The sequence below is a fragment of the Camelus bactrianus genome, chromosome 29 (genome assembly GCF_048773025.1).
Source record: "Camelus bactrianus isolate YW-2024 breed Bactrian camel chromosome 29, ASM4877302v1, whole genome shotgun sequence".
NCBI classification, from domain to species: domain Eukaryota; kingdom Metazoa; phylum Chordata; class Mammalia; order Artiodactyla; family Camelidae; genus Camelus; species Camelus bactrianus.
The window spans coordinates 4,320,336-4,339,690 of NC_133567.1; the positions used below are offsets into that span (position 1 = coordinate 4,320,336).

The window sequence follows — 19,355 nt, forward strand, 5'->3', positions numbered from 1 at the left end:
CGGACAGTCTTTTAATCTCACGTGACCTCTCGGTCCCCATCGATCCTGTTTCTGGAACTCTCACGCTGGAGGGAAGGCTTGGTTTTCATGCTGCCCCTTTCAGTCTCCTTTTGCGGATTTCTAATCCCCAAGTCCGGCCCTGATTCACTCCTCAAGGGCTCGGTGCTCTCAGCCGTTCTCACAGCTTAGCTACCGCCCGTTTGCTGGTGACTCTCCAGATCCTGCCTCCAGCCTGTCCCACTGTTTCTTTGTTCACCCTCTTCCCCCCGCCCCGAGCCCCCATGTCCAAGTCACACCCGTCTTTCGAGGCCTACCTCAAAGGCCCTCAACTCCAGGACGCCTTCCCTCGTCCCTCCCGCACAGAGCAGGCTGGGCTCCTTCCCTCCCGGGCTGCTCCTGGCCTCACTCAAATTCAGCCTCCGCGTTCCTACTAGCAATCTTTCCAGAAGCCAACCTATGACATCATTCACCTTCTTTCAGCAGCTACAACCCCTGGCTTTCAAGAAACAGAATCAATTGTATGCCTTCATCGTCCAGACCCTCCTACGTTTCTCTCATCTTCTGTAAATAATATCCCTTCAGCTAACTACCCTCTGCTCCCCAAAGATTTTATGTGGTTTCGCCATTTCGCGTGGCCGTGCTTTTATACATTCCGTTCCCTCTACCTCGTTACTCTTCATCCAGCTCATCCCTTTCAAAACTGAACTCAAGCATCACCTCCTTCAAGGAGGAGTCCCTGATTGAATTTAGATGTCTTTCCTTTGTGTCTCCCTAATAACCTAAGACAGCAGTTCTCAACCAGCGGAGATTCCGTCTCCCAGGGGACACGTGGCAATGTCTGGGGACATTTTTTACTGCCACGATGAGTGAGGTTTAGGATGAACAGTGCTGCTGGCACCCAGTGAGTAAACGGCCCCACAGCAAAGTATCAGCCATGCCCTGGTTGAGAAATCAGGCCACGAGTGCACCACTGTGGTCACACGTCACCTTATGAACACTGATTTGGTTACGTACCTCCCAGCCGGGGTAGCAGCAGTAGCCAGCGTTCACCGAGCGCTTAACCGTGGGGCAGACGCTGCTCTAAACCAGGAACTGAAGCGACCCCGTGCGGCCCTCAGGGATCACTCCAGAGTGGGCACCGCGCTCTCCCCTGCTCCGCAGGCTGGGGGAGCGAGGTGGGCTGCCCGAGGTCACACAGCCAACCGACAGTGGCGCCGGGAACCACCTGACTTCATAACCCACACTCTTAAATACTAATCCATTTTCCTCCCAAGATATTTCTACCAGACAAAAACACTTTCTTCCTTTTCATGGAGGAAAAACTTTTTCCTTCTGAACATCACTTAGGAACCTTCAACCTCGGCATGACTGGCGTTTCAGAAGGAGTGGTTCTCTGTTGCAGGGGGCTGTCCTGTGTGCTGCAGAACGTTTACCAGATCCCTGGCCGCGACCGCGGAACGTCAGTAGCATAACCACCCCCACGTCCTGTCCATCATGACAACAAAAAATGTTTCCAGGCACCATCAGATGTCCTCTGGGGGAGAAACACCACTGATCCAGAACATGCTTACAGAATCAATTAATTAACCTTTAACATCATAACTGAAAGTAAAAATATGTCCTAAAACTAAGAAAGAAAGAATAATTTACCTTAGCGGGGAGGATATAGCTCGAGTGGCAGAAAGCATGCTTAGCATGCATGAGACCCTGGGTTCAATCCCCAGTATCTCCATTAAAACAAAAACCTAATAATAAATAAATAACTAGACCTAATGACCCCCCCAAATTAATTAATTAATTAATTAATTAATTAATTAAAAAGAAATATTGGGGAAAAAAAGACTAGTTCACCTTTTCAGCTAATTCTTCTGCTGTTATCTTTGGATCATATGGAATGGGGTCACCTAAATAGGTGCGTAACTTCACGGGAAAACCTCCATACATTGGAGCAAATGGATAGCGGAACTTTTCATAAAGCCACCGAAATAACCCTGTTTGAAAAGTAAACAAAATCATTTTAATTGGTTAAATAATCTGAGCATATAATTGAAAACTTTCAAATTAATTATGTAAGACTGAGAGGAAGGCGGCAAACATTATCACCTCCTGGCAGTTAATACAATATAGTTTTTTTAAAGATGAGCTTTTCATCGATGGTAACAAATGTCCCATGTTAATGCGGGATGCTAATAACAGAAGAAACTGAGGGGGTGGGCGGTTTACGGGTACTCTCGGTGCTTTCTGCTCAACTTTTCTATAAACCTAAAAATGCTCAAAAAAATAAGGTTCATTAATTAGGGGGGGGAATGAGCTTTTAAAAACGTAAGAATTTTAAAACCAAACCAATTACTATTATTGCAAAACACAGGATAAAGACTGCAACAAAAAGCTGAAACTAAAAAGTCTAGACTTACAAATATGTGACTTACGTGAATGAAAGAAAAAATGGAAGCATAAAACAAACTCCAGTAAACAGGAGACTAACATGCGCCAATAAACTAAAGACCAAAAACATAAATTAGGAGAAAGACTTGTTAATGCTAATGACCAAGTATGAAATGTAGCAAAATTAAAAATGGTAATAGCAAAATAAACTGATGAACTAAAACTAAGTCTAAAAAACAAAAATCCAAAAAAGGCAAGCATTGTGGAATACATAATTGTAAACTGCACTGAAAACTTAAAACACTGTTTACCTATGGAAATACAGAATATTTCACCCAATGTAATACTCAGAAAAATCACTACACACCTATTTTTGAGATATTCAACTTCTAAAGTGAAATAAATTTAAAAAGCAGTCAAAGAATTTTAAAACCACTTTAAAGGTAAAGAAACAAAGTTAGGAACAGCTCCTGGTATGCAACTTGAATTCTAAAGAAATGATCCGAGAGAAAATTAGAAGAAATAATTACACAACAAAAATTAAACATCGTCTCAATCTGCCTCTCCATTTTAAATTTGAAAAAAGAGACCTAAAAAACAATATCAACAATATACCACCATTAGACAGAAAAGAAACAGCAGAAGTTTAAAGTTTTCGGGAGGGGATTTGTATGTGGCTAGCTAAAGATATAAAATATAATCAAATATAATAGATATATACCATAAGGTACAAAACAACCTACACAAATTTCAAAATAAAAGAAACAAAAGAGACACTGCAAAGAGAAAGCACATTTTAAAAGCTTATTTTATTATCAATAAATTAAAGGTAAGCAAAAAACCTTTTTGATGTAAACCTATCCCGCCCCCACAAAAAAGAACAAGCAGCAACAGAAATAAACTAAAGCGAATGAAATCTCCTCAGACTGTTCATCTTAACTCAATATTTTATTGTCACCCATTTCTAAAGCTGTAATTTCTTTAGGGATGAGTCCAAAAGATAGTTGGGTAACATGTAAATTTGCTCTAAACCTCAACAATATGGCTTAAATTAGAAAATTCAATCTGTAATTTTAAAAGTCCATGATAATTAAGCTTCAGTATATACATGAGCGTCTTAACAAAAATCTAACATCCAGAACTTCCATTACTTAGAACCAGTTATCACCAAGGCTTTAGCTAGAAAAACATCTAAACAGTTACCTGCATTACCTGAAGTAGTAATTCAAAAGGCTTTTCTCTAGTGTTCAAAAGCCCAAATATTTAAAATATTACATTCTAAATATTACATTATAATTAGAAAAAAACATATGAATCAGAACTTACTTGTTCCTCCAAGTGATCTAAATCCTTCTCGAATATTTTGTGTAAACATGGGAATAATGGGCTAAAGAGAGAATTTGAATTGAAAAGTAAACATATTAATTCATTTGATGTCTCCATTGAGCCACTAATGCAAACTTCTGAGGGCCCATTTAAGATGACAAAAATAAGGTGTTTTAAAAATAAATATACACTTTTATCACTAGTGTAATTTATCAGACTTAAGTTTAACTTGATCATATTTAAAAATACAAATTGGAAACACTACCCTCTAGTGGTAATATATAATATTTCATTTACCAGCTTTCCTATCATTCCACATGAACTCTTGAAACTCAAAATAAAAATGAATCATTAATTTCATTAATTAAAATGAATGTGATAATTAAATTGGTTTTAGTGGGCTGCTGAATAGTATGCCCGCTGAAGAAAGTTACAAGACAGAAATTCTCTCTACGGGGAAATCTATATAAATTTAAATGACAAGCTTTGGTAAGATGCTGTCATGGAATTAGTGAAACACTTTTTTTGTGAGCTTACTAAATCTAAAAATGTTCAACATCAATGAAAAGTAAGTATAAGACTCAACACCAAAAAAGAAGGGAAAAGCATATACATAAAAGAACTCTTTATATCATTAATTTGGGAGGACACCTGCTCAAGTTCATGGTTTTAATTTTTTCATAAAAATCAATGATTAAATATGATTTTTTTTAATGGAGACCTTATCTAAATGTCATAAAACAACGGGTAAAGTAACAAAGGATCATGTAAGGAGGTTATGCCACTGTGAAATTGAAGTAGATAAAAAATTGAATGAAACACTTTAAGATGTACACAAAATAGACTGAATTAAATGATGGTTTAGAACAGATAACACTGGAGGGGAACAGTAAACATCACTTCACTTACAGTCTGCCACCAGCATCTGCCTGATACAGACTCACCTGCCTTAGTGAGCAGGGTTTGAAACACTTAAGTAAGTGACATTTAAAAAGCCACTCCTATTCAGCTTTGGACAGAAGGAAAGAGGCTATATGGGTACAGCTTTCTTCATAAGACTTTTTCCAGAGTATATAAGCAGCTCATACGACTTAACAAGAAACAAACAAAGAACCCAATCCAAAAATGGGCAGAAGACCTAAACAAGCAATTCTCCAAGGAAGAAATACAAATGATCAATAGGCACATGAAAAAATGCTCAGTATCACTAATTATCAGAGAAATGCTAATCAAAACTACAATGAGGTATCACCTCACACCAGTCAAAATGGCCATCATTCAAAAATCCAAAAATGAGAAATGCTGGAGAGGCTGTGGAGAAAAGGGAACCCTCCTTCACTGCTGGTGGGAATGCAGTTTGGTGCAGCCACTGTGGAAAACAGGATGGAGATTCCTCAAAAGACTAGGAATAGACTTACCATATGACCCAGGAATCCTGCTCCTGGGCATATATCCAGAAGGAACCCTACTTCAAAATGACACCTGCACCCCAATGTTCATAGCAGCATTATTTACAATAGCCAAGACATGGAAACAGCCTAAATGTCCATCAACAGATGACTGGATAAAGAAGATGTGGCATATTTATACAATGGAATACTATTCAGCCATAAAAACCAACAACATAATGCCATTTGCAGCAACATGGATGTTCCTGGAGAATGTCATTCTAAGTGAAGTAAGCCAGAAAGAGAAAGAAAAATACCATATGAGATCGCTTATATGTGGAATCTAAAAAATAAATAAATAAATAAATTCAAAACAGAAACAGACTCACAGACATAGAATACAAACTTGTGGTTGCCAGGGTGATGGGGAGTGGGAAGGGACAGACTGGGATTTCAAAACGTAGAATGGATAAACAAGATTATACTGTATAGCACAGGGAAATATATACAAGATCTCGTGGTAGCTCACAGCGAGAAAATTATTTGACAATGAATATATGTATGTTCATGTATAACTGAAAAATTGGGCTCTACACTGGAATTTGACACAACATTGTAAAATAACTATAATTCAATAAAAAAAAAGTTAAAAAAAAAAAGACTTATTCCCTCACATATGCTTAACTGACCATTTATTTACGGTCTCTCTCCCTTCACTAGAAGGAAGACACCCCCAATGGCAAAGACATTGCTTTGTTCACTCTTGTATCTCCAGGGCCTGGAACAAAGTAGGTGCTAAAAGAAAGTGTGATGGATGGACGAAGCAGAGAGAAAGTGCTTCCAATGAATTCGTTTGTATTCTGTGAACACAAAGGGCAGGGAACAGGCGGCGGCAAGCTTAACGCCAGTCAGGACAGAGCAAAGCCAGGCAAGGAGAGGCAGTCAGATGAAGAGGTTTTGGTGGAGTTAATTCATAAAGCTAACACACCTAAGACAAAGTAGACAGACCCCTTTGTGAAAAATTCAAATTATGACCTAGGAAACCATAAAATACAATGCTGTAAATAAAATGTTGCTGTAAAATAAAATGATGGCTGAAATCCTAATGTTTCAAATAGTTCTACAGTGTCTTTAGAGTCAAGAACTTAAGATGCCAAGAAGGAACAGAGAGCTTTCAGCTCCCGTCTACACCCGCTCTGCCTCTCTGACGGGTGCTGCTCGGTTTTTGTGTACTGACTGGCATGACCCCCAAAGTCTGCACTCAGGTCTGCACATATCATCCTTAAATGGCGACCTCTCCAGAAGCTGGACACTTCTAGAAGACACTAAACAGGAGAAAGGTGACCCCAGCAAGCTCAGGATCCCAGGTGGTACTCTGGGTACCTGGCTTCTGAATTTATACTCAAGGGTGCAGCCCTACAGCGACAAGCATCACCTCACGACGGCTTTGCACCGTAGCACAATTATTCATTCCTTTCTTTGTGCACACTTGGTATAGCAAGGCACCTGCATAAGTAACCTAGAATTCAGTTCTGCTTACACGTGTACATGTACCAGGTACGCGTGTGCACATGTGAGAAAGAGACAGAGAATGTGCATTTCGTTAAAACTAATTCTTGGGGAAGCAGATTAACATGGTCTTGGAGTCTTAACTTTGCCAGTAAAATTTAAGTGGGAACCACTGGACAAGTGACCAGCCATGTCTAAACCTCAGTTTCTATGTGTATGAAATGGGGACAATAATAATTATCCCACCTCAAGGCGTTTTATAGACTGAGTTAATACATACAGTGTTATTGAAATGAATGCTATTTTGTTTTATATCCGTTACGTGCTTTCCAGTTAGAGTAAATGGGCTAATTTTCCCCCCAACTCACTGAGATGTGAAGTTACCTAAAAATTCTTAACGAAGTCATCATTCTCAGGAATTCACACAATGAGAATGATTTATGTCGTATCAATAAGCCTGTAGCTTTCAGATAAACATTAAATATCTTCTACCAATATTTTATGAACTTCCACTGACAATCTAGATTTTTTTTTCACTTGTTTCCCTTACTTAGCCACAACTTAAACGTCGTTAATCCTACAACGATAGCCTTAAGGCTTCGCTCAAGGTGCATGATAGTTCTGTGAGACCTGAGAACGGCTTTTCCAGGTAAGTTACTCGTGCCATTTACAACTATATCCATAAAGGACTGGAAGGCGTCCCTCGCTTTCTGGGAGGCCCCTCTTATCCCGGGGTCCGCGGACTCACTGTGAGATGCCGTCCGGTGCTGCAACAGCACTGGCTGCCTGCGGTCCTGCCCTGCCAGCTCTGCTCTGCTTCTGCCTTGACCCGATCCCTCCATCCCTTGGTCTCTCTGTGCCTGAGTTTCCTCATCTGCAGTGCTGGAATAATTACATACGCCACCTACTGGCTGCGTAGCAGTACCAACTGGAAGCCTTTAAAAGCCCTAAAAAAAACAGCTGGGGGTGGTACAAGATTATCAATCTTAGGCTATTTTGTAAATCAGCGTTAAAGAATAGTGTTTATAAACTTGTAAAAGACTGCTTATTCAATTTTCACAAGTTTTGAATAAAAACCTTAAATTATCTAGATGATCTTAATGAACTATCTAGAAACTCAAGGATTGGTAAAAATAATTTCTTTCTCTTTTATATAGTTTCTTTCTTTCAAGCCTTCTTCCAGGCAACGTCCCTTAAAATTGTAAACTTGAGGATGAGGAATTAGAATCCCATGATCAATTTATGTGATTCCAAATCTACTTTATATGTCATTTTTATCTTAAACCTTAGAAGAATTCATTCTCTCAAAATACAAACCTGAAAAATTGAACTGTCTTTCCTTAAGTCTCTAGCTTGAATCATTGCTTTAGTGCACACTGCACTGATTACCCTTCATCCCTGAACAGCTGGGCGTGCTCATTTTGTCTTCTATATTATTCCCACAATCTAAGGCTTTGTTTTCTACCTTAGTACATAAGACGTTTTGGAAACTAAATGGGCTATGTGTTAATTTTCTATACCACTAATGCAATTAACATAGACTTAAATTCAAAGGGCTCCCTTCTTGTAATGTTTAATATTATGTTTAAAAAAATCAGTTCAACAAATACAGACAGCCTAGCAGGTGCCAGTTATTATTCTAGGAACGGAGAATATTACGAGGTGGCTTTCTCCTCAGGGAGTTTGCAGTCCACTGTAGGACAGCAGTGTGTAAACTTGTGCGCTGTCCATTATTAAGCACTTGGGCAAGAACCCACCTTACACCAAGGGCACATTATTAAAGCACCTTAGGGCAGCTCAGTGGCAGAGCACATGCTTAGCATGCACGTGGTCCTGGGTTCAGTGCCCAGCACCTCCATTAAAATAAAACAAAAAAATTAATAAACCATTTTTTTGCACCACTTACTTACAGGGGTTACATATAAGTATGTACAGCAGCTAATCGAGATCAATGCGTTTTATTTTATAGTAACTCCACAATTAAAAACTAAAGAGAAAATGTCCATTCTTCTTCAAGTGCTGCTCTTGGGTTAGAATGAGTCATCTATAATCTTTTCCTGCTTAATCAAAAGTGTGTATTTGGAAGATAAAGAGGCAAGCTAAAGGTGCAGGTTGGTCTCTAGGTGACAGTAATGGAGACACAAAAACACAGAAACGTGGAAAGCACAGGCAGCAACCTCTAACTGGCCTGGAGAAAGAAAACCACCGTGACAAGCACTATGATTTCTTTTTCTGATAAGACAATATAAAATGAAAACAGACAGAGAACAAAGAGGAGCATTCCGTAAGTAACAAGTAAGTGTCTCATAGCATAAAGTACAATACGGAGACCAAAAAGCTGAGAAGACTTTCCAGAGCAAAAGAAAAGGGCAAACACGGCGTTCACGCTCTCCAGTCTACCAAGCAGAATAATTACAGTGAATCCCAGAGGAGCACTTAATTTTATTGAGAAATTCACTTGTAAAGTTTTTTAAAAAAATCTGACTTACATCGTATCTAGTTCTCACCTTTATTCATCCTATTAGACAGCAGATCACATTTGCTGATGAAACGACACGAGCCATGCACTGAGTTCTGTTGTTAAATAAGTTGGTCACAGATACAAGAATTGTAATGAAACCCGCCAACCAGCATCACCGAAATAAGCCAACTTAACTGAACCAAAGGATTACAATACACAGAACTGGACTGATTATACTTGTGGGGAAAAGTATAACTGAAGGAATATCAAAAATTTTATAAATTTGATTAAAAGAAGCTAGATTTTGAAATGTAAAATACAGCTTTGCTGGACATTTGCAAATTTCCAGATTGGTATTTTTTGTGAAGATGGCTTCCCACGCACAAGGAATATTTCTCTGTTGTCACAAGGGTTACATATACTAATTTTTAAAGGAGTGCAGTGGCAGTATCTACATTCTTACACACTTCGGCTGTTCAAGCATTTATTCTAAAATCGACCTAGCCTTCCTTTAATGATTACTTTTATACAACTCACCACTTTTGCATCGATTGCAACCTGAGCGAAGCCTTTCCGATTGCCCCAAACAATGTTATAGGTTTCATCGCTGATTAGGGCTTCTCGAACTCCGCCTGGTGAGATAGCTAACAAGTGACCACTCCTCAGGATTTCAACACATTTTTCTCTTGGTCCATGGAGAGCACAAAATACATCAAGTAATAAACTAAACCCTGTAAGAAACATTAGCATGAAGATATCTCTTAAGTACTTCTTGTCCCATTCTTCAAGAGCAAAAATCTACACAATGTACTATCTATGCTTAAATCAGTAAATTCTTTTCTTTTTCACTTTTTTAAACCAACAAGAACTCTGAAAGTTAACATACGATTAACATTGCTGGTAAAGTAATAGCTCTGTCTTACTGATCACCTCCTTACTGATCGATCACCTACGACTCTGGCTACCTACAGAACTTGTAATCAAAACTTACAAAAACCCTGGAAGATAGGGGCTTTTGTCCCCATTTTACAGACGAGGGAAGTTGGCTCAGAGAGTTAAGAAGCTTGCTCAAAGTCACACACCTATCTAAGGACAGGGCAGAGATTCTGGTCCAGATACATCTAGTCCACAGCTCCTTCCACTGCATCTCCTGGCCAAACTCCGGCCACAGTATTCATTAGAGCAAGCCGAAATGATATGTCATTTATAATCATCAGCAATCACAGACCTAATCTTCCATTAACCCAATAAGGAGAATCACTCAAGAGAATGTGCCCAAATCTGACCAGCCTCGCTCTGCCAAAACTGGCAAGTCACAGCTAAATCCATTGAAACTGAAGTTAAATAATACTAATTCCACAATTAAAATTTTTAAGTCAGTAATAATAGCAATATCATTACGAGTTTTTAATAAAATGAGTGGTTCAGGAACAGCGAATTCCAGTCCTACTATTCCACAGTTTCTCAAATTACAACTGTTTAGGGATGAAAGAAATAATCCTATCAGTAATTAAGTATTTTAACCAAGTCCTACACTGGAACTTTAAAGGACTGATGTTCCTGCATTTTTCCCTTGAGACTGGGAAATACGGGGCTAGGTAGTGAAAACTGAGCGGACTAACCAAACTTCTCACAGGTTTAAGGATCTGAAGCAAGATTACAAATATTAATTATTAAGAAAGCATTTTCATCTTTCATTATATTAAAAGTTCATTGATTTAGCTAGATGAATTCTCATGATAAATGAATAAAAAGGGAAGGCTTAATAAATTACAAGATCATAAAGGGGGAAAATGTTTAAGTCGAATGCTAAACGAAGATATTCACATTCTACTATGTATAAAAAGAAAAAAAATGGGAGCATCCTAATGTTCCACAACTGAAAACTAGTTAAGTAAATATTTTAGTCAGACATTAAAAATGTTCTTTATAAAACATGGGAAAAGGTTAATGCTAAGATTATTAAAAAAAAAAAAAAAAGAACATAAAGAGGGGAGGGTATTGTGCAGCAGTAGAGTGCATGCTTAGCATGCACAAGGTCCTGGGTTCAATCCCCAGTATGTCCATTAAAAACAATAAAATAAAATAAATAGACCTAATTACCTGCCCTCCCAAAAAAAAGAACGTAAAATAGTTTGCACAATATGTGAAAACATGCAAATTAAAAATGAAGCAAAATAAGTCAAAATGATAACTGGATCCATGTTAGCATGGTAAGTAAGACCGTACAATGATGTTCTTGTTTCCTCTAGTTCCCAAGTTTATTATAAATTGATCACATTACTTTCTAGAGAAAAACTAAATTTACAGCCAATTTAGTTTACACACAAAGTACAATTGGCTTTTTAGTGATGCAGGACACTGGAAACACTGACCACGTCTACGGCAGGCACTAAGGGACTGTTACTTCATTCACTGCCCGGTGTTTATCTGGCCCATGGGTGGCTGTTGCCTTTGTTATTCCAGAGAACGTGCCATAAACTTCCGTGGCTTGTTTCTGGTGACTTAGTGACAGAAGAAAATAAGATTTAATCTCAATGAGTTTACTTTAAAATGATTTTTTAAAATTCTTACCATGTTTGAAATCATTCAGTTAATTAATCTCTTTAAAAAGGTACAAAGCCTTTATGAACATGAATATTAAGAAGAATGTAGTCTTCAGTCTTAGAGTTGTAATTCCACCAGGCAACTCAAGTATGGGAAGAAACCTAACAGGCTCTTTTTGGACAGGATTTCTGAGGCACTATTATATTATTATGTGAAGACAAAATATATTCTGTCTAATTTTTTAAATTAATTTTGATTTGCTATCAAACTGACAGTAATCAAACTCTAATTACTGGAAAATTAAACTCCCAAATCAATATCTCATGGAAAAATTCTTCATACGAAAAATCAACTTCCTTCTATACCAAAATATAAATTAATTGTTTGGCAAAAGTTACAATTTCTTTTTAAAAATGGAGTTTAGAATTTAACTTTGAAAAATCACAACTAAATACCTGTTAAAAAAGAAAGAACTTAGATAACATTTTTGGCCATAATGTTTCTATTTTGAGATATATTACCTGAACAGCATATATCACCTAAATAGGAGAATGTTTTTATATTTATATGTTTTACCAAAAACGGATGCTCCTAAATTGGAGTTCCAAGTGTTTTACCTAAAAAGGCAAAAAGCTTTTCCAAATGACACTAGAGAACTCAGATATAGACCATCACATAATTTGATCGTGTTAATTAAACATCTTTATGTCACTATCTACAGTGAAAATTTACCTGGAATTTTAAAGACAAAGTGATCGGCTACTACTCGGCAGGTTCTGCCTTTATGGATAAAAATTTTAGCCATGAAATAGTAAAAATCTATGGGAATAGCTCCATGATAAAAAATTATCAGTGCTGGTCCTTCTTCTGGTATTTTTTCCATCCCATGAACTTCATAACCTGTTAGAAAGACAAAATACAGATGCTTACAATATATTTAATATGAGTTTGTTTATACTAAAGGACGACTACTAACTAAGTCAGAAACTCAGATATTTCTTACAGAAGTGCATGAGCCTTCCTGTTTCCATCCACTCCCCCCTCCTCCCGTGCTGAACACATCAGTCCTACAGCCTTTGGGTGGGCCAGACCACAGCAGGTGCCTATGTGGAGGGAGGCCTGCAGTGGGTGTTGGAGCCCAGGCAGGGTGAGGCGGGCATCCACGCAGGGTGGCCCTAGGGACGAGTCGAAGCCCAAACAGTCCTTAGAGCACCCACCCAGGAGAAGAGCCTAGAAAGGGTGCAGGGGCCTCAGTGGGTAAAGGAGGGGTCAGGCTCACAAGCCTGGGGTCCGAGTCTGGTGGAGGGAGACCATGTCTGTGAGTGATGGGGCCCGGGGGCGTGATGGGGCCCGGGGGCATGATGGGAGGCTGGTTACATCCAGGGGAACTGATCAAATACGTTTACGTACTGAGGGCAATAGAAACAAGGCCCTACTGCACGGCGGAAATATATACTCAGTATCTTGTTAACCTATAACGAAAAAGAGTATGAAAACGAATATATGTATGTATATGTATGGCTGAGCTATTGTGCTGCACACCAGAAATTCACACAACATTGTAAACTGACTATATGTCAATTAAAGAAAAAATGGGAGTCTGGTTTCTCACTGTCCAGGAAGGTAACCGCGGGAACACAGAAAAGGAGGAAACTGGGATAAGCCCCGTAGCCGTAAGAGAACCTCGCGCCCACTCTAAGGAGGAGAAAAGGCAGCGGGTCAGAAAGCGGAGGTCACTCTCCCAACCACGTGAGTGGCTTTGCGAGGAGGAGGCAGGTGCCACAAACGTGGGTGAGAAGAAAACCAGAACGTTAACCAGCACTTAGAGACCCAGTGCGGGCGAGCACGCGGGCAGAAGCCCCGGGAGCCCCGGCACGGGAGCTCCCACCCGGGCACCAGCCTTCCCCCACGGCCTCCGCGGGCGCTGAGAGGGAGAGCCAGGCGCAGGGCGGGCCGGCGGCCCAGAGAACAGACTCCCACCCGAGGAGCTTCTCCCGTAAGGGCGAAACCGGGCGCTGGGGGCGGTGCGGAAAATGCTTCCGCGCCTCCTGAGAAAGGGTACCTGCCATCGGCATGTGACGCCGGGAGGCGCAGGGCTCCACCCGCCCGCGCGCTGCCCCACCCCAGTCTCGGGCACAGTCCACGGCGGCCGCGCCAGGGCAGGGGCCCCGCATCCGCCCCGGGCCGTGGTCCCCGGGGCTCCCTGCTGACTTGGCCCCGGTTCGCCAGCACGTGTTTCACAGCAGCCCTGTGCTGTTGGTGGATTTGGGGAACGGGAAGGACTTAAGTAAGAGCCACGCATGCTTCAGGGTGTTCATCACAGGAGCTGGGAAATGACACCGAGGAGGCGACGGGACGTGACGGTGGTTCTGGTCCCACCTGGCCGCAGGTGCGCCACCGCAGACCACGGCCTCAGCCAGCCCTCAGCGAGTGCTCAGGGGCCCGGGGCAGAAGGAGCCTCAGAGAAAAAGCAAGGGTAACGGGGAGGAAGTCTCGGGGGCCGTAGCGGGAAAGGGAACGTCCCTCTGGCCTGACTGCCCGCACCGAACAGCGGCCCCGAGGCCTGCCGCTCACACGAGGGAGACCGAGCAGAGTCCCGAATCCGGACACCTGAAACCGTCAGTTTCTCTCCCTATTTTTATCCCTGTTTGATCTGCTAAGAAACGAGCATTTAAAAAATAAAGGCGTCAGTAACAGTGTACATTTTAGGGCAGGAAATGCATTTCCAAAGTAGTTTATAACGTTTTCACCAGACAGGTTAAATTAAGTGTGGTAACTGATTCTAGTATTGAAGTAATAAACTAGCTGGTAATATTTCAAATGGACTCAAGAAAATGTTTTTGAAAAGTAAATTTAATATTTCAAGATTTTGTATGTTTCTATACTTTAACATTTCTTTCCAATGACCTAATTCTAATTCAAATATTCGATTTACTTAGAACAGTCACTGAAGTTGTCTGAAGTTATCAATAGGATACTTGTCCCATCAGATACATTTTCTAAGAAATAAAGAAAACTTCTTCAAGGGAATACACAGAATATTCCTGAGGTTGTCTTTTGTTTTCAGAATACTTTTTTAAAAAAAGACTTGAGAAATGATTGAGCTACTTACATCATATCAAATCACCTGGTTGAAGGCAGAAAAATTCAATCAATCAATTCATTACTGCCATTATTCAATTAGTCAGTTCATTATTGTTTACCATCATTGCGCTTAACAGGAAGCCCAGGTATTCAGCTGTGTCACTTGTAAAGCAGGGGTGTGGTCACACCACTCTTGCTCAGAAAGTGCAAGATCACTCTGGTCACACTGCCAAGGCCTTTTGGGTCCCAACTGTCCATCAAGTGATGTTAGATTCCTTCATCTCTTAAACCTGTCACTTCCTCTTCCCAGCGTTGGTTTTAAACTGTGGCCCCGTCATCTCCTACCTGTGGTACATCAATCCTAGGGGGGTCTGATGAGCAACAGAAGCTCAGAGAAAGTGACCAGGAAGGCAACCATGGCCACTGTCCATCCAACCGCGGTCCAGGGAGGGGAGCCCCAGTATACAGATTTCCAGTAGTCTGGGCCCCACCAGTAAGAATGTCTCTACTCCATGGTGAGTGTGGCTCTCTTATTTTATGCCATGAAATACAATTTTTTTTTCTTCCCTGCTCTGCCCAGTAACCACTAAGCACTCTCCAGATTCTCTGGCTTCCCAAATAACTTAGCCCAGTGGGAGAGGATCTGAAGGTCACATGGAGCTCAAGAAGTGTCATCTCCACAGCAATTATTATGTAAATGAGTCAACCGCCTACTGGCTTCAGACAGCAGCATCATGAATCTGGGGGTGAGGGTATAGCTCAGTGGTCGCGCACATGCTTAGCAGGTGCAAGGTTCAATCCCCAGCGCCTCCATTAAAAAATAAATTAAAATTTTCCAAGGAAAATAAAGACAGATCCCTTCTAAATTTATTAACAAAAATCCATTTTCAAGGCTATACGCCTACACACTATGGTAAGGTAACAATACCTTCCTTCTGGGTCTTCCTCAGCAAATAGAGCTAAGCTACCTACAAGACGAAGTCAAACTCCTGAGCACAGCCTTCAGGACCCTCCGAACCTGACTTCAGTCTACCTGTCCAGGTTCCTCGTCTCAGCACGAGTGATTCATCTTCTAGTCCTGAGCACCCCTGCACTGTATCCAGTACTGGGTGTGTGTGTGTGAACATCAATGGTATCCTACTATGACTGTTGAAATGAATCAGTCTTTCTGTTCAACAACAAATCTGGGACATCTACTTGAGAGACACATGTAGTAGTCATGTTTTTTGCGTGATTTTTTTTGATGGCCATGAAGTATTCCATAATGAATTCCTACCATGGTTCATTTAGCCATTTCCTTATTTAGGAACAAGTGGGTTGTTTCTGATTTTTTACAAATATTGTTGCAATGAACACTCACTTATATGCCTCCTTGTGCTTTGAACATGTGAGTTTATCACTAGATTAGATACAAAGACAGGCAACTCTTGATACGCCCACTTTAAACTATAAAAGATACCAGTAAATTGTTCCCCTGACTGGCTGCATTATGGTCCCTTATCACATGCATTGAATGAGAGTGCCCATGTCTCCACATTCTTATCCTCTGATATTAAGAAAGTTTAATTTTTGCCAATCTTTTGAGTAAAAATGGTATCTCAATGTAGTTTTAATTCACACTTTCCTAATTACTAGTGGGCTTGTGAATTTGTTGTAATTATTGGCATTTATGTTCAGACCAAGAGCTATGCTGCAAATGACCCCACCTTTTGACATGTCTTTTAGTTACGTCTTTTTGGAACAGCTTTTGTGTGGGTGTGTCTTTTTTTAAGACCTTCCATAGTTGATCATCAAATATTGCCCTACATCTTTTCCTACTGACCTGGAATACCACTTTTATCATTTACTAAATTCATGTTTCTGACTTTTTAATCTGTTCGACCCAATTGTGACAATCGTTTCTTTGTAACAATGCCACGATTTTAATCATTATAAACGTTTGTGTTTTTGATACAATAAGGAAAAACTCCCTTTTGTTTTTTCAAATTTGCTTTCTTTATTCTTAGTCTTCTATATGAATTTTAGAAGTTGATGAAAAAGTCAGAATTGCACTGAATAAATGAGAGGAGACTGAGGGCTGCGGCGTGACAGCTCTCCAGGCCAAGGCTTTCTAGCCCCTTCCTCAACTCTTTTTTGAATTTCATCTGTAAAGTATACCATTTCTCCATAAAATTCTTACAAGTTTTTTGTTAGATTTAGTCTCACGTAGAATCTTTCCTTTCCGTTTTAAAACTTATGGTTGGTGGTATATGACTAGTTACTAATTTTGTGTTTACATTTGCCCATTTCCCTTGCTAACCACACTTACTAGTATTGATAAGTGGATTCACTTGGTTCTCTTCTAATCTTCATACTTATTTCAAGGACCTCCAGGACAATGTTAAGTAGCAGCAGTGAGAGCATCCTTACAGGGGAGGATGTGGCTCAAGTAGTAGAGCACATGCTTGGCATGCACAAGGTCCTGGGTTCAATCCCCAGTACCTACTTACGGGGACTACTTTAATACTTCTCCACTTCTCCACCGTGGGTCACGTCTGTTGAAGATTTCTGGTACATTCCCGTTATTAGGGTGGTACCCTTTAGTCCTCACTTGCTTAGATTTTTTTTTTTAATCATAAGTATTGAATTTTATAAAACTACTTTCTATAAGACTGACCTGCAAACCTCCTTTCTGTGTGAGTTCTTAGTTCTGATAGCAAAGTTATGCTCCTCTTGCAAAACAAACTGCGGAGCACCACATTTTTCCTACACTTTCAAACAGTTTAAGATGGGCATGATTTGTTCCTCGAAAGTTCAGTGTAACCTGTGGGCTCCAGCCCCTTTGTGAAGGGAGGAGGATACAGACTTTGCCCACTGTTCCAATTTATTTTATGATTATTGGTCTGTACTGTTTCTCTCTCCTTCTTGCCCCAATTTTGATACTTCTCCTTCCCTGCAAAACTGTCTATTTCATTGGATTTTTAAATACAGTGGTGTGAAATGGTTACTCATTTTTTCCCACTCATTCTGCAAAGCCTCATTCCAGTGACTTCCTCCATAAATAGTGCTTTTATTATTGTCTTACAGAAAAAAGGATGAACACTCACTGAGCATTCACATGCCAGGCACTGTACTGGATCCACAGTGATTATCTCACCTGGTCCTCACAGAATCCCTGCACTGAAGAGGAGACCGAGTCAGGAAAGGCCACGTGGCCCGCCCGAGGGCACGCAGCGGTGGGGCAGGCTGCATCCCACCTCTGTCTAGCTCCACAGTCTGTGCTCTTGCCCCACACCATGCCTCCTACTGCAGGACCGCCCATGCTACCCACGTCTGTGACTTTCAAATGCTGGTTGCAATCCATTAATTGAGTTGTGCAATCAACTTAGCGAGTTATAATCAACAATTTTTCTTTTTAAATGAAAGAGTAGAATACAAAATAGAGCAGATCGCTTGAAGAAAGAATATACACTTTTGATGAAATAGCATATAACTGTGTGTATATACTGGGTGGGCAAAATGCACTTCTTGCCAGCAACAACAGTCAAAACTTTGACAGCTTAAAAATGTATCTTAATGTCACAATGAATATATGTATGTTCATGTATGACTGAAAAATTGTGCTCTACACTGGAATCTGACACATTGTAAAATGACTATAACTCTATAAAAAAAAAAGTTAAAAAAAAAAAGAAACAAAAAAATAATGTATCTTGAAAACACTAGGAAATTTGATGATAATAGGTGCGTGAAGCTGAACTTAGTAACGGCCAAGAGGTAAGTGACGCATCTTAGCGCCTTCCAGGTTACTGGAGAAAGGCGCTCTGTAACGGACAGCCAGCGTCTGCTGCACTTTCAGTGTGTAACAGAAACTATGCTAAGTGCTTTACACAGCTGCACTGAATCCTTACGACAACCCATTTCACAGAAGAGGAAAATGAAGTTCAGAGAAGTTAAGGACCTTGTCTGAGGAGAAAGGTCATTCACATAGTTTTAAGGGAGCACTCCCAAGACATTTATCAGTTACAAGGTGAAAAGTGGCAACTAAATGGTGGGGAAGCCTAGCAGACACCTCCCTAGCCACGCGCTCAAAGGCACCACCAACAGTGATGAGACACGTCAACATCATGAGCCTCTGACAAAGGCTCGGATCAGGGCACGTCTCCGGTGGGATTCTTGCCAAAACTGCGCAACTTCAATCCAATCGCGGAAAACATCAGATCTAATGAGACACAATCCACAAAATCACTGAGCAGTACTCTTCAAAAGTGTGACGGTCACTAAAGACTAAAGCAACGCCACAGACTACAGGAGGCAGGAGAACCAAACGCAGTTCGGGATCTTGGTAAAAGGACACTGGCAGGAAAACGGGTGAGGCCTGAACGAGGTCTGGAGTGGAGCTGACCTGGCACACCGCTGGGAATCGGCTGTGTACGATGGCAACCCCAGGGGAAGCTGGGTGACCAGCAGACAGGAACTCTATGCTATTTTTGCAACTTTTCCGGACTTCTAAATTTTTTCAAAACGAAGTTTTAGAAAATCGCAATTGTTGTGAAAGGAAGGGAGGAGGAGGAAGAGGGCGAAGTGGAGGAAGAGGGGAGGGGGTTGGGGAAGAGGGAAGAGGGAAGGGGAAAGGAAGCTAGGTAACTGTCCGAGGTCAAGGGCTTCCCAGCCAG

General features: G+C 40.7%; 1 protein-coding gene across 7 annotated transcripts in view; it reads right to left on the minus strand.

Annotated features, from left to right (window-relative positions):
- Positions 1-19,355, minus strand: part of TMEM68 (transmembrane protein 68) — a 32,129-nt gene that overhangs the window by 2,900 nt on the left and 9,874 nt on the right. For 5 of the 7 annotated variants that reach the window (XM_074354963.1, XM_074354962.1, XM_010970690.3 and 2 more), the window contains 4 exons: positions 12,349-12,516; positions 9,607-9,800; positions 3,712-3,772; positions 1,852-1,991 (listed from right to left, as the gene is read on the minus strand). In XM_074354963.1, the coding sequence (XP_074211064.1) occupies positions 1,852-1,991; positions 3,712-3,772; positions 9,607-9,800; positions 12,349-12,516 (563 nt within the window). Of the gene's footprint in view, positions 1-1,851; positions 1,992-3,711; positions 3,773-9,115; positions 9,183-9,606; positions 9,801-12,348; positions 12,517-19,355 lie in introns of those variants that run through there. The other 2 variants (XM_074354965.1, XM_074354966.1) reach the window with 2 other exon arrangements.